At 33.3% G+C, this 14,906-nt stretch overlaps 5 protein-coding genes across 23 annotated transcripts in view; 3 read left to right on the top strand and 2 right to left on the bottom strand.

The window, feature by feature from the left end:
- Positions 1–45: 45 nt before the first annotated feature.
- On the top strand, positions 46–951 carry LOC129578461 (E3 ubiquitin-protein ligase TRAIP-like). Its single transcript, XM_055467123.1, has 2 exons — positions 46–361; positions 444–951. The coding sequence occupies exons 1-2, from the start codon at positions 249–251 to the stop codon at positions 856–858; spliced, it is 528 nt and encodes a 175-aa protein (XP_055323098.1). The 5' UTR covers positions 46–248; the 3' UTR covers positions 859–951.
- A 349-nt stretch (positions 952–1,300) lies between these two features.
- Positions 1,301–4,028, top strand: LOC129578448 (probable ATP-dependent RNA helicase pitchoune). Its single transcript, XM_055467072.1, has 7 exons — positions 1,301–1,558; positions 1,626–1,730; positions 1,988–2,976; positions 3,056–3,208; positions 3,271–3,441; positions 3,518–3,695; positions 3,778–4,028. Exons 1-7 carry the CDS (start codon positions 1,435–1,437, stop codon positions 3,927–3,929), a joined length of 1,872 nt encoding a protein of 623 aa, XP_055323047.1. The 5' UTR covers positions 1,301–1,434; the 3' UTR covers positions 3,930–4,028.
- A 4-nt stretch (positions 4,029–4,032) lies between these two features.
- On the bottom strand, positions 4,033–6,982 carry LOC129578454 (osteocalcin 2-like). The gene has a single exon (XM_055467093.1). The coding sequence runs from the start codon at positions 6,980–6,982 to the stop codon at positions 5,948–5,950; it is 1,035 nt and encodes a 344-aa protein (XP_055323068.1). The 3' UTR covers positions 4,033–5,947.
- Positions 6,983–8,313: 1,331 nt separating this feature from the next.
- LOC129578457 (type 1 phosphatidylinositol 4,5-bisphosphate 4-phosphatase) lies at positions 8,314–12,691 on the top strand. 3 transcript variants are annotated; one of them, XM_055467100.1, is made up of 6 exons: positions 8,331–8,790; positions 8,858–8,985; positions 10,327–10,493; positions 10,563–10,772; positions 10,860–11,024; positions 11,100–12,691. In XM_055467100.1, the coding sequence occupies exons 2-6, from the start codon at positions 8,901–8,903 to the stop codon at positions 11,214–11,216; spliced, it is 744 nt and encodes a 247-aa protein (XP_055323075.1). In that variant the 5' UTR covers positions 8,331–8,790; positions 8,858–8,900; the 3' UTR covers positions 11,217–12,691. The 3 variants fall into 3 exon arrangements, with proteins under 3 accessions (XP_055323073.1, XP_055323075.1, XP_055323074.1); XM_055467099.1 differs by having other exon boundaries at positions 8,331–8,985; XM_055467098.1 differs by having other exon boundaries at positions 8,314–8,985; positions 10,860–12,691.
- A 12-nt stretch (positions 12,692–12,703) lies between these two features.
- LOC129578460 (uncharacterized) overlaps positions 12,704–14,906 on the bottom strand; it is an 8,764-nt gene continuing 6,561 nt past the window's right edge. For 13 of the 17 annotated variants that reach the window (XM_055467104.1, XM_055467112.1, XM_055467113.1 and 10 more), the window contains exons 3-6: positions 14,149–14,223; positions 13,810–14,060; positions 13,549–13,731; positions 12,705–12,864 (exon numbers count right to left, since the gene is read on the bottom strand). In XM_055467104.1, coding sequence (XP_055323079.1) covers positions 12,744–12,864; positions 13,549–13,731; positions 13,810–14,060; positions 14,149–14,223 — 630 coding nt within the window. In that variant the 3' untranslated portion in view covers positions 12,705–12,743. Of the gene's footprint in view, positions 12,865–12,957; positions 13,732–13,809; positions 14,061–14,148; positions 14,224–14,906 lie in introns of those variants that run through there. The other 4 variants (XM_055467120.1, XM_055467119.1, XM_055467121.1 and 1 more) reach the window with 2 other exon arrangements.

Below are 14,906 nucleotides of genomic sequence, written 5' to 3'. Positions count from 1 at the left end.
TTTCGAATATCCTACAGTTGCATGAAAACTGCTACAATATGAAACAGCATCGTAACAGTCAACGGTTATTCTTTTCTTACTTCTTCATTCGTGTTTAGCGTTCGATGCAGAGCAAAGCATTGTAAAGGATTGCGGTACTTTTCGACAACATAGTAACATTTTCAATGTGCTGACGTTCAGTAAATTTAGACACACTTTGACCATTGTTCGTTGTTTACACAAAAAAAAAAACATTTTTTGCAAACACTATGGAAGTTGTGTGTGCAATATGTTGCGAGGACTACAATCCAAGCGATTCGATTTTATCGGTGCATTGTGGACATATTTTCCACGAAAAATGTTTGACAGTCTGGACAAAAAAGTAAGTGTTGAAATGAGTTTTGTGTATTATGATTTTGTATTCATTGTATATTAATATGGAATATTGCTATTTTTCTGCTAAGATCGCCCACTTGCCCAAACTGCCAGAAAAACTGCCAATCAACACAGAAAGTGTTTCTCGATTTTGATAAAAAAGATTGTACGCATTGCCAACAGTATGCACTGCTTATCGAAATCAAAGAGTCACGAATTGACAAATTGAATATCGAACTGAAAAATGAAATTGCAAAGAGCCGATTGCAATTCGACGAATTGAAAAGAAAAATCGCTAACACTGACAAAGTACTGGCGCAAAAAGACAATGATTTGGCCAAATGTCAACAAACAATCGATGTGCTAAAAAGCGAATTAAATGCAGTACGGACCACGAATGATACCGAGAATGTAGCGCCAAAAAATGAACGGACCGAGAACACCGACAAGGCTGCTTTGATATTGCGCGAAAAATCCGAAGAAATGGCCAAAGTGCAGAAATGATTTGATGATTTCACATATTTTCATCAATTTCAATAATGTAATTATTTTCGCAAAGGTTGATATGATAATAAAGAAAATGTATGGCCCAACTCATTTTTTGCTTGCTTAATTTTTGAACAACATTTTTTGAAAAAAAGAAATTGATCCATTTCATTTCATACTGGCTATATTAAATAGGTTTGAAAAAAAATCACCAATTTCACCATTTTCTGACCCAATGGTCACGTTCTCCCGGCGAATTCGAAAATCATGAATCTTGTCGAAAGATAATGGAAATATTTAGAAATCGAATCCAGTTGGAATTTTGAATATCGATAGAAATGGATTGAAAATAAATTTATAAAAATGTTTCCTCTAAACTCTTTATTTACGAAATGTTGTGTTATGAATAGCTTGACCAAATTCACCAAATCGTAGCTAACATCGCAAAACCATGTGGTTGAGTGGTGAATTATATCGACTGTCACTTTCAACAGCACATAAACACACGTGAAACTGTGCGCGCTGTTATTTTTATGCGAAATTCCAGAAGTTCACTTCTTGGATATTTAATAACAGAAATTAAAATAAAGTACAATGGTTGTTCCCGAAAAGATACTAATGAGGAAAATAAAAAAGCGTGAAAAAGTTAAAAAGCAGCTTGCAGCCAGTAAACAAGTGGACAAAACTACAGTTGAATCATCGGTTGACGAAACTGAACGTGAGTGTGCACTAGATTGAGTTCTTTTACCGATAGTTTTATTTTACCTTGTTCTTATCACTGATAGATGTTTCTGGTCAGTTCGTAAGAAGCCAGAAGATCGACGAAAATAGTAAGAAGCGAAAGGCTAACTCAGAAACTCAAAAGGACTCCAGCGAAGATGCGAAAATGAGTAAGAAGTTTTTTCATAGCAAAGATTTATCGTAGGATTCAGTACCCATGTAAAATTATATGAGGAATACAAGGCGAATTTGAGTGCTCCTGCGATAATGTACAGCATGTTGAGTTACACGTCTCCGTCCTGTATATTATCCAGTTGAGCTAACAATTATGAAATGAAATATTATTCATCTGATATATTTTTGAATTATTAATGATATATGGCAGCATGGTAAAATGAATGACTGAATTATATTTTCCTCTTTATAGGGAAAAAGAAGCGGAAAGAATCAAGTGCAACACAACCAGAAGCAAGTGGTTCTGGTGATGATGATGATGCTGAAAATAATCAAAACATGGAAAGTGATATTGAGAATGGAAAGTCTAAAAATGACAGGGTCTACGAAGAACCGAACGACCGTTCATTCAGTTCATTGAAAGATCGAGTATCAAAAGAAACATTGAAAGCCATAGAAGAAATGGGATTCAGTACAATGACGGAAATTCAGGCAAAATCTATTGCCCCGTTATTGGATGGACGAGATCTAGTGGGCGCTGCTAAAACGGGCTCCGGAAAAACACTGGCTTTTCTTGTTCCGGCCGTTGAATTGATAAAGAAATTAAAGTTTATGCCGCGAAATGGTGCTGGCATTATAATCATTTCACCAACACGTGAATTATCAATGCAAACATTCGGTGTGCTCAAGGAATTGATGGCACATCATAATCATACATATGGTTTGATTATGGGCGGTGCTAATCGAACCGTAGAAGCCGAAAAATTAGCTAAAGGAATTAATATTGTCGTTGCTACACCTGGTCGATTGTTGGATCATTTGCAAAACACACCCGAATTTCTGTACAAGAACCTACAGTGTTTAATTATTGACGAAGTTGATCGTATTCTTGAAATCGGTTTCGAAGAGGACTTGAAACAAATTGTTAATCTTCTTCCCAAACGTAGACAAACAATGCTATTTTCAGCCACTCAAACCGATAAAATAGACGCACTTACAAAACTTGCACTGAAGAAGGAACCAATTTATGTTGGTGTTGATGATAATAAGGACACAGCAACGGTCACTGGGCTCGAACAAGGTTACATTGCTTGTCCATCCGAAAAACGGTTATTGGTTTTGTTCACATTTTTGAAAAAGAATCGCAAGAAGAAGGTCATGGTATTTTTCTCATCATGTATGTCAGTTAAATATCATCATGAACTTTTCAATTACATTGATTTGCCAGTTACATCGATCCATGTGAGTGAGAATTTGAGAAAAGACACTTTCAAACAAGATAGATAAGAACATGAAAATTTGTTTTTTTTCTTCTCTCCAGGGGAAGCAAAAGCAAACCAAACGCACTACAACATTTTTCCAATTTTGCAATGCCGAATCTGGTACGCTACTATGTACGGACGTGGCTGCGCGTGGTTTGGACATTCCAGCCGTTGACTGGATCGTACAATTTGATCCACCCGATGATCCAAAAGTATAGCAATATTCACAATTTTTTTTTTTTCGAATGTCATTAATAATTGTTCATTTTAATAGGAATATATTCATCGTGTTGGCCGAACTGCACGCGGTGAAGGCAGTTCTGGACATGCTCTCTTGATTCTTCGTCCCGAAGAATTGGGATTCTTGCGGTATTTGAAACAAGCAAAAGTACCATTGAATGAGTTTGAATTTTCATGGAGCAAAATTGCCGATATTCAACTACAGGTAAACAATTGCATATCATTTTAAAGCGTTTCATTCCTATCAAAAATTATAAATTTATGGATTTGAATATTTGCAGCTGGAAAAGTTGATTTCGAAAAACTATTTCTTGAACCAGTCAGCAAAAGAAGCATTCAAGTCGTATGTTCGAGCCTATGATTCGCATCAACTAAAAACCATTTTCAATGTTGACACATTGGATTTGGCGAAGGTGGCTCTAAGTTTTGGGTTTACTGTTCCGCCGGTAGTCGATTTGAGTGAGTTACAATTCAAAATCATATTCTTTTTGCCATTTCGAAAATCGAATGAAAAATAACGGTGCAATTTATGTAATTTTAGGAATGTCACATAAAATTCGAAGCAGACCAGAAAAGAGAGTTGGTGGTGGCGGGTTTGGTACATACAAATCCATGAATAAAAATGACGATAAAAAGCGCAAATTCAAGCAAATCGACCGCAATAAAGGGAACAAGAAAAAGTTTGAACGATAACCCGTTCTTACCTTCGTATGGATTAATTCAAACCTATGAAATAAATAAATCATTTTATTTGTATCAAAACTGTTGTTTCAATAAAATGCATACATTACAGAACTTTGAGTACATCAATTTGAATTTATTCAGTATAGTATTAAATTGATTGTTTCAATAACAAACTGTCATTTACATTAAAGTCTCACATTTTATTCATTTTTTGTTGTATAAATGTGTTGTAATCTAAAAAAATATGTTTTGTGTAATCTGTTAACAACATAGAAATTTAAGCTTTTCGTAATTGCTATTGCTCTGGGGTTTTAGCGAGAACGTGAATTTTTTGAAATTGTCTATAAAATTATAGACTTCGTGTTTGTTGAAATTTCAATTTCTCGCACAAATTTTTCGACAAAAAAAATGAACACCAATTTGAACGAACGTTGTGAATAGAAAAATGTATGATCAACGTTAAATGACGTAAGTTATGCTAATATCTAACCTTTCTCTTTAAAAAGAAATATCTTGAAGTGGAAGTTTTTGAAGTCTTTTACGTCAAATGTATGTATTTGAAAAGGTATTGTAACGAGGGTGTTGGCACTTAAACAAATGGAAATCGCATGGAAAATATTCAAAAAAAAGTATTATTTTGTTGAAGATTTTTCTGCCCTTTCCGTATCAAATCGCTGAGTACAAAACGTCTTAACTTATTTCAGTAAAGTAAGTGTTTGGAAATCGAACGTTAAAGAAATAATTTGAAGAAAAAAAAACAAGTCATTCGAATGCAAATTATATTAATAGTTTAGCAAATACAAAACAAAAACAAAAGAAAATCCATTGGAAAACGTAAGTTTTTACAAACATAACTTAATTCGATATTTTTGAGATATTTGAAATGATTGGTTTTTATAGCTGTGACAATTGTAAAAAAAGAATAATATAACAGTTCGAACCAAAAAAAAATCACACCATTGCATTGCACCATCATCATTGCATATCAATAAGCTCATTGTATTTACACCAGTCGACCATCCCGGTATTTACACAATTTTTTATCTTCATTTTTGTATGTAATAGACTAATGCTTTCAAATATGCTGACGCTCATATGTCCAGAAAATTAAATCTCTTAATGACGACAATATTGCAGTCAGACCAAAATATTTGTGGTAGATTTACGGCAGTAAATAAAAACAAATATGAATTGAAAAAATTTCTACTCATTTCCAAATTCTTTTTCTCGGTGATTTTTTTTGTATTTCCATTTTATTTTTCAAATCTCAGTTCTATTCTGTTTTGAGCGTAACAAGTTCATGAAGTTCTTACTTGGTTGATTTTTCGTATGATGCAAGCACTTAGCTGGGCAATTGATTTATTTTTTTTGTTAATCTTTCACCTATTTACCCTTCTTGCTGCTTAAAACTAAACTTTCATTTTTTCTTTCATTTCTTTAAATGATTGTGATTTCTTGTGTGGAAGACAAATCCTAATATTTCCTTATGTTTTTGCGTATTTTATATAACTTATATTCGGGATTCATCGTTTCGTGTGTTCTGTCCGGCTTATTGTTTTGCGCTACATTTATGTTGCAATCATAAAAATCTGTATTTAAGGCGATCATTATCACTCATTTATCATATTTAAATGTTGCCTTTAAGACATCATATCATCAGTTTTTTAAAAAATATGTTCGTTTTAAATAGTTTTTACTTTTCTCTCTGTTTGTTTCGTTAGTTCATATTTTTTATTGAATTTTTTTCTATTATATTTACTTGTATTTGTTGATGTTGCCGATGTTTGTAGTACAAATTTTGTACATAAACCGATTTATATGTTGACATTTAAATAGATATTATCGATTCGATTATCTATTTTATTTAACTCCGGCAATTTATTATACACGAATATATTCTCGATAAAAAAAAGACAACGGCTTAAGTGGTTACATTTAGATATATAGTCACACATCGAACATTTTTAATTTAATTTTTTTTGTTAATTAGTATATTTAATAATATGTGAATGTGACGGGTAGAGGGATTAGTCTTTTCTAGATTTCTTTTTGTTACCTCTCTTTCTATCGGGCTTAGCGTCGGTCCATTCACCCAGTTCATCAAAGGCTATCGCATTGTCGTTTGTATTAAGCTCAGCAGCTTTAAGTGAAACAGAAGCCAAGGGTTGTTTCTCGAAATTTGATTCAACTGCGACGACAGATGGTTCACTATCAGCGGCTGCTGTCGCTGTTGGTTCTGGTGGTGATGTTGATGTTGTTGTTGGTGTCGGTGCATCAACAGCATTTGCGGTGTTACTTTTTGGTTCGGTGGCTGGTTGTTCGGGCACCGAATCATCGGAAGCACTTTTTAATTCGGTAAGAATAGTTTGCGCAGCTGACTGTTTTCTTTCTGCTTTTGCACCTTTTGATGATTTATTATTTTTTGTACCTTGCACTTTTGGCGACGCATTCTCGGTTTGATTTCCAGCAGAATCGTCGATCTTATTTTTTTGCTTGGTGCTTTTTGATTGGACCGTGAACCAACCGCCATCATCAAAATCGGCAGGTTTTTCATTGTATCCATTACTATCGGACGAAAAGTTTTTGTTTGCTTTAGACTTTTTGCTCATCGGAATTGCCGATTCTTTGCCGGTCTTTTTATTGGCAATCTTTTTCGTGGGCGAGCCATTCTCAGACTTTTTCTCATCAGTCTTTTTCTTACTAATGTTGTTGTTGCTGCTGCTTGTGTTATTGTTATTGTTGCTAGACTTTTCATTTGCAGGTCCTTTTTTACTTGTAACAGCAGCTGCTGCATCGGTTGCCTTTTTGCTAGCACCTATTTTGGCTGATGAAACAATTTGTGGCTTTGACGATTGAACAGCGTTATCTGAAACTTTTGCTGTGTTTGCTTTTCGTTTGGACTTTTTCAGAGAGTCTATCGATGAACTTGATTGGAATCGTGGCTCATTTGGACGCTTGAAGCCAAATACAAATACTAAGATGGCCCCCACAACGGCTGATAACACAGGTACGATCAGAATTGGATTGAATTGACTGAGATATTTGATATTTACTTCATCCATTTTGGCTGCAGATGATTTGACTCGTGTTTAAAGAGAATATGCGGATCTTTTTCTAGAAGATAGATGTAAGGATGATTGAGGAAAAATGTTGAGGAAATGTTTCCGTCAAAAATTCTGCAATGCAAATGTTGATAAACGTAAAATATTAAGACAATACGTGAGGAAACTTGCGATATGTAAATTTTCCGTCGTTTAACTAGTAGTCTAATCTTGTATCACAAATGCGACATAACCTACAAGTGCGAATAAGAAGAAGAGAAAAGTTGTACGTGTCAATATTTTAGCATGCACTTAATTTAATGAATCTTTTAAGGTATTCCAATGATGTTAAACAAGGGCTTTAATTCGAATCTACATATTTTTGGCGCTTTAGTCCTATTTCAGAAGAAAAATAGATATAATTGGTAAAACAAATTTAAAATTGAATTTACCGTATCGATGGGAGCTGATGAAAAAATATGGATATTACAAAAAAACAGCCGAAATTAATTGTTAATGATGGAAAATTGAATGCATTCAAATTTCGTGTTCGATTGTGGTGTTCGATTCAATCTATGATGAATATTCGGAATTATCGTAATTTTCTTAATTGTAATATTTCAAATGGAACGATTTGCTGCCGATTCAAGCCACTAATTTGATAAGTTTGTTGGCAACTTGAATATACCACTTGCCAACTCGTCAACTTATGTGTACAGCAACTTAAGGTTTTCTCTTACTATCACCTATACACACACAAACACACACAGTTTCCGAACATAAGCTGATCGCGTTCAACATAGTAGCGACGAGAAATCGAGTGAGCAATTTCCTTCATTACCACTGCAACGCGACGAATAACTTTCGCAGCGATCAACCAACTGTTCACTTTTTGTATCTTTTCTGAAGGAAATGGGCATAAATCACACGACTTATGGCGAAATAAATAACAAAAGAAGAAGATGAAGAGACAATACAAATAAAATTTATAAAAATATGACAACAAATATACATCTATTTTTTTAAATTCAAAACAGTTGGTCGCAAAAGCGATACACAATTTGTAAACTGTAATACTGAAATGCCGTTTTTCGTATATTTATTTTATTTTCGTTCTATCTTTGTCTTTTACTAAGACAAATATTTCAATGATTAAATAAAAAAAAATATATTTAAATATATTGAACGAAATGAATTATAATCGAAAATATAGTTGTAGATGGCGTGAATTATTGTGTTTGCACGTCAAATCTCTACAAAGTGACAACCCCAAAATGGTAACACAGAACAATTTAAATGTATATATTTGACAGGGAAAATGTATTAAAAAAAATGATTCACACAAACATGCATTAAGATTATAGTGAATACGCCGTACACACCAACATCAATACGGTTATCCGATAAACAAGAAAAAGAAGAAGACTTAGTAATCTCATTGTTCTTTTCGCCGAGAAAGAGCAAATTAAATAGAAATGAACTGATTGATTTCAGTACGTTTTGATTATTTTTTTTCATTGGCTCACATCCACGAATAACAACAAACTATTGCCTCAAAAGCAATTGTGTGTTTGCTTTCACCTTGCGAAATAGGTTGTAAATATTTTTTTTTTTGGAAATCAAAAGAAGAGGTCTACACAAATCATTTTGTAGGACGTTTATTTTATTTACGTATTTTGTTTAGGACAATATCGCATTGGGATTTGCCTTAATTGTGGCTTTAATATCAGTGATAATGTTCATTTGCGTCTCCAATTTTTTTTCGTTCTATTAAATTTGTTCGTTTTTCATTTTTGGTCAATAATAAAGAAGAGTGTGAATAGTGTTCGGTAAGAAGATCTGCTGTTGAAAAAAGAGAAATACCAAAAATTGAACCATCAATAAAATCAAAATCAGACATATAGTTGGTGGTGTGAGGTTTATCTCAAATTGAAATAAAATGTCCAAAAATGACGAAAATCAGCCATTATTAGATAAAGATGATGCGAAAACAGATTACACGGCGGAAGGTGAAAACACTGGCGGTAGGTTTTTCGTATATTTTTAGTTCGCCGACAGATTTTTTACTGTTAGTTTCATTTTGTTTGTAGCCCTTTTGTATTCATATTAGCTCTGGTCGCATTGAGCCATTTGTTTTTATATTAAAGAGAATTCATTTCATACGGTTCAATTAAGAAATTTGTGACTGTGCAACTTGTCTTGTATACTTAGTGATACCATTTACACAGAACAACAATATGAATCGTATTGGTCACAGGCACGGGCGTGTTTATGTCACAATTGCGTTAGTAATATACATATTCAGCAGCGAAAAACGAAAAAAAGGCGAAAAACAAAACAAATCGAAAAAGCGGCGACGGCCGAACTATTTGACTTTTCTCGAATGAGTCACTCTCGTTTCGATAATAAATATACTAATTGTAATTTTTCCATCAAGCTCGACTCTTTTAAACACAAACAAACTGTATTTTCACATCATATCAGACTCATTCTAATGCTACAGTACAAAGGAAAACCAATTTGTACACATTTCGCTGAAATTTTATATGGGAATCCCCAATCCCATAATGGGATTCATTCATTACACATATACAGAGTATATCTTAACGAGCAATATAGAAAAGTCAACTTTTTATTTACCAACTTGTTTTATGCAGTTGAATATTGCATTAAGAGAACTCACACACATCTCTTTCTCTCAATAGCAGTGGATCGAAGTTTTAAAAAAAATCGATTCACTGATACTTACAAGTTGAATTTAATTAATTTATTCAATTTGAATCCTCAATACGGATTTTAAATTTTAATTCTTCATCTTAACTCCAACCGGTGAACCACCAATTTACTTTCCTTTTTCCGTGCCGACTTTTGCTTTCGTTTATTTAAGTGCATATCCCAAAGATATTAATGCATTTTTGCTCAATCAAAAATTAAAATCGGCATATGAAGCGTTGAGATGAAATTTGATGTACGCAAAAGAAATTCGATTGCATGCGAAAATCTATCACACTTCGGTTTTTTCAGCCGTGATTATTACAGTATTGACGAATTCAAGTTTCAAACACTCCAATCCATCTATTTTTTTTCTCTCGACGGTCCATATAATTGGAAAATTTGATAGAACATAACGATGCAAATAAAAGAACGTATATCCGCTTGAATTGAATTGGAGCCTTCGGACGATGCATTCTTATCAATATTACTTATGATTTCGGTTGTTCTTATTTCATTTCATTTGATAATAACGCGCACAATGCTTTTAATGATGTTGATAGAACGTATTGTGCAAACAGATAGAAAATCAGGATTTAAAAATCCTCAGTCTTCGGTCAATAACACTTGATATCTTTGATATTATTCAATAGGGGCAACGGTTTCACCAATCGGACCAAATGAAGTGCCGCCGCCGTTCCAACAAGCTTCGAGTGGTGGAGTACCTATGGTAACATGTAGAGTATGTGCAGCGATGATAGATATTTCGAGCAAGAAGGAGCAGCACGTGGTCAAATGTCTTCAGTGCCAAGAGGCGACGGTAAAATTGCGATGTGATGTTTTTTTGAGAATGCTTCAATTTCCGTGTTATTTTTCTTCAAAATTACAGCCAATTCGTAATGCGCCACCTGGAAAAAAGTATGTACGTTGCCCTTGTAATTGTCTGCTCATTTGCAAGAGTTCATCGCAACGAATCGCTTGTCCGCGGCCAAATTGCAAACGAATTATCAATTTAGCACCAAGCCCTGTGACTCCCCCTGTTTCATCATTACCAGGAATGTGCCGTGTAACGTGTGGCCATTGCTCAGATACATTTTTAGTAGGTTCAAATAATTGAACATACATAATTTTTGTAAATTTATTTTCCTCTTTTAATATTGCATTTGCCATTTCTCGTCCATAAAAGTTCAATACATTGCACAATGCATTAGCCAGATGCCCACATTGCCGCAAGGTGTCATCAGTTGGACCCGAATTCACGCGTAACCGTGGCATTCTGTTCTTAGGTCTAGGGATTTTATTTTTGATCATTGGGATTTGTGTTACATGGACCACCTACAAATATGCTGCTGTGTGTATCCGAATCGTATCAAGTCTAAACGTTCCTAGTTCATTAATGAAAATTTACTCTTTTTTTTTTCTTCAGAAAAACGGTGGAATTTATGTAGCCTATGTTGGCGCATTTTTGATTGCCCTCTTCTTATTTGCTCGCACTTTGTATTACTGTACATTAAGTGTGAGCACCATCGATGGACCCATGTAATAATAATTCAAATATCGAAAGCATAATAGTTTGTAATGTAAACGCAAACAATGGATGGATTGGGTTGCAAACAGAGATTGCAGAAATATAAATTTGTTTTTATAATGACATATGTGAGCAGAAAAACCATTCACAAAAAAATAATTACAACAAACCATGATTTTGATATTTTATTAATAGAGGATGTTGTACAATTGTAAAAAAAATAACAATCAAATCCAAGCAAAAACCCCATCACATTAGCAAAGAGAGACAACATGTTTTTGTTTGTTTCTATAATCATCCTTAAATGAAAGATTATCGAGACATAAGAAATGCAATCACATGCGAAATTCCAGAATTTCAACTGAAATTTCTATAATATAGCAAATCTAAGAATACTGCAATAAAATCCTTCTATAACAATAAGTTCACAACATGTGCTCTGACAGCTTTGTGCTCTACCGTGAAGAGGAATGTCAAACACAAATGACAAATTAAACCTTCACGAATTAATGTCAAAATGATAGTTATCGCATAGACAAATCGAATGAGAATTACCGTGGAAAAAAAATCCACCTATATCATAGAATTTTCAATACTAATTCTGGGAATAAGTTTCTCTGTGTGGAAGGAGTAAAACACAAAATACCAAATTTATAATGAGTTTTAGTAAAAAAAAAGTCATTCCTTTTGTTGATAAAAATTAAAATAATTAGATAAACTACGATATTTTTACGGTAATGATATAATTTTTGTGAGTTTTTGTTTTCTGTTTAGCAATAATGATTTTAAGCCTCATGTGTCAAGATGAACAACTAATTAAAAGAACAGATTTTGTTATCATTTGAACAGAATGTAACGCACCACGAGTTTTCGTTTACTTTTAAAGAATGAATTAAAGAAAATAACGTTGTGGATTATTTAACGATTGCCATATACATATAAAAACATATTACAGGCATTTATATCCTATATAACATGCATGTTACAGTGTACGTATAAAAACTAAATCTAACATTGTCGAGCGTCTCGCAGTCAAATACATCAATTTATAAGCCTGGTGATGATGACGTAAAAATAAAATCAGTATGAACTCAGCTTTCGTGGTGATGCAAACTTTTTTCAGTGTTTTGTTTGTCATTATAGTTTGAAGAATATTGATTGAATTCAATTTGTAATCGACTGGTCTTAATATGGGTGCTTAGTCATTTTTGTCTCTTCAAAATGATACCCAACTTATAAAAATGAAAAGAAGATTCATTTGTGCTCACAAAAAATATCATCCGTTTGTTTTCCAATTAGCTAAAGTTTCTCTTGGATGAACACGAAATATCATATATTTCAATATATATATATTGAATACAAGCAGCATTCACAAATAAAAACTGTAACTATAGCTTAGGCGCTGAATAATAAGTTTTTGGATTTTTTAACCATTCAAAATTTTGTATTTTATCATACAATTTAAGAACAATAAATGCTTAAAAGAAAAACCAGCCGCATTTGTTTTCGATGAAACCAGGTGGTGTCTCTGGAATGGGAATGTCATTCGCGTGCATAGGTAAAGCGAAATTGCTTTTGTTTTATGGACTTCCTGATGTCACTGAAATTTGGAATATTATTCCGACATAAAGCAATTGATGTATTTGCAACGAAAAATGCTGATCTGTGAACAACAAATTGATTTACTTTGTTAAAATTTGTATGAAAGTGCTCTTACTAAAAAGAAAAGTCAACGTATATAAAAAACAAACATGTATACAAGCATTTCTCACATTTTATTTACAAGAATTTTTGTACATTAAAACATTTATCGAAAACTACGATTTAAACAATTAAAATATTGTTCATTTTGTGTTTTTTATACGAAAATAGATTTAGGTACTATAGTGTTACACACATCACAAAAAAATCTATTTTTTTCTGAGAAAAAAACAACAACAAATGAACCCAGTTGAATTATGCGGCATTACTAGAATATATTTGTATATGTATATTTTCAGTGCGGTGTTTATTTTATTTTGGAAAGATGTATAAAGCTGTATACCTTCTTCTTGATTCACTCAATTTAAATTAATGCACTTGCTCCAATTCATGATTAAGTGGTGAGGTCATTTACAAATGGTATAGAAAAAATTGAAAACCAATTTGCAATAATAATCGCAAACTTGCTTAGTATTTATGTGCTATCATAAGAGATAAATTCTATAAACATTTTCTTCGTGGAACATTCTGCAACTTATAGTTCAATCAAAATGGAATTGGCTTAAAATTTTTGGTGTAATGACTACTAGTAGTATGCATTTAAACGCAGGAAAGTGATAGAAAAGTATGGAGTAAGATATATTACGCTTCAGTTTCTTGGTCGTCAATTGTTTGTCGCATTTCTTCAGGTGTACGAAGATCAATCGCAAACTTCTTCTTAGCTGTTTGTGAGTCATTTTTCAGTTCTTGCTGCTCAATTTCCTTAACACGTTTTGAATATTCTTGGAATGATGCGGCCAATGCATACGTCAGTTTTCTGGCAAGTGCTCTGTCGAAAAATGAATGAAAATCGAATTAAAACCAAGCAATATATGATCTATTGGGTTTACTGATTTATTTCAGTTACCTAGAATCACAGACAAATGCATGCACTTCGAATGGATTTGGATCTTTGATATTAAAATTATCTTTAACTACAATCATTGCAAACACGCGGGTGTACACTAAATCTTGTACACCGTACGAGATTGAATCTATTGTATAGTTCCATTTTTTTGTTGTATTGCATCCTGTTGTGATGAAAACACCATCCCGGGATACAGTTAAGTCACAGAGAGGTAGCGCTTTGTTTGTTGGCATCGTTTTTGCCATTGTGACCTCGAAAAGAGATGCAAAGTTGACTGTTCAATAATGTTCGAACGATTTCCTATTGACGGAGAATGGTTTATTTCTAAAGAATACATACTAAATGATCGACCGGCCGTCGTGTGTGTTTGATACCCCATAGACCTCTAGCATGCTCACTACCAAGATATTTGACCTACATAACGGGAAAAAAGAACCTAAATTCCTGGGTGCAACATGTAAATGTGGTTTTTAGTTAAAATGTGTTGATGAAATTGGCTTAATCGCGCTCAGTTCCTGTAAAATTGATAAAGTTTCTATCAATTGAGTTTGTTTTCCTTTTTCTCTTCAAGTCTATTGATTAGCAAAATCAAATTTCTTCACTAAATCACAATCTTTTTATTTCCGATTCATTTTGACTCATACTCGTTAGGCTACGTATGAAATACATAGCAAAAACTGCTTTATTAATGAATTGGAATTAATTTCACATCAAACGATTTTGTGTATGTAGAGCTCATCAACTGCTCGTGCGGCGGTAGCAGAGTGTTTCACTTGAATCTGTTAGTTGGCTGGTTGGTGTTGCGTGACGTGTTGTTTCATTTACTTTTTTTTTCTAAATTGTTCGTTGCTTTTGCTATATTGCTACGATCGTATAAAAATATCTCGGTGCGTTAGACACGAAAGCAGTAGACTAATAATTTCATCGTTTTTATTCATTTCATATCAATTTTCTTCAAGGTTTAAATTTTCCCATCCGCTCGATAGAGCCTCCATAGATTGAATCAAAAGAGTTTTTCAAAAGAGACTCTTTCAAAAGAATCTTTGCGAAAATTTTCAATATTCTGCTACAAATTACGGCTGTAAACTATATTCAAA

This window comes from Sitodiplosis mosellana, unplaced genomic scaffold (assembly GCF_009176505.1).
Source record: "Sitodiplosis mosellana isolate CC-2019 unplaced genomic scaffold, AAFC_SMos_1.0 Smas_scaffold_6226, whole genome shotgun sequence".
Classification (NCBI taxonomy): Eukaryota; Metazoa; Arthropoda; class Insecta; order Diptera; family Cecidomyiidae; genus Sitodiplosis; species Sitodiplosis mosellana.
Note: the sequence above shows the minus strand (reverse complement) of the source record. Positions and strands in the feature narration are given on the sequence as shown.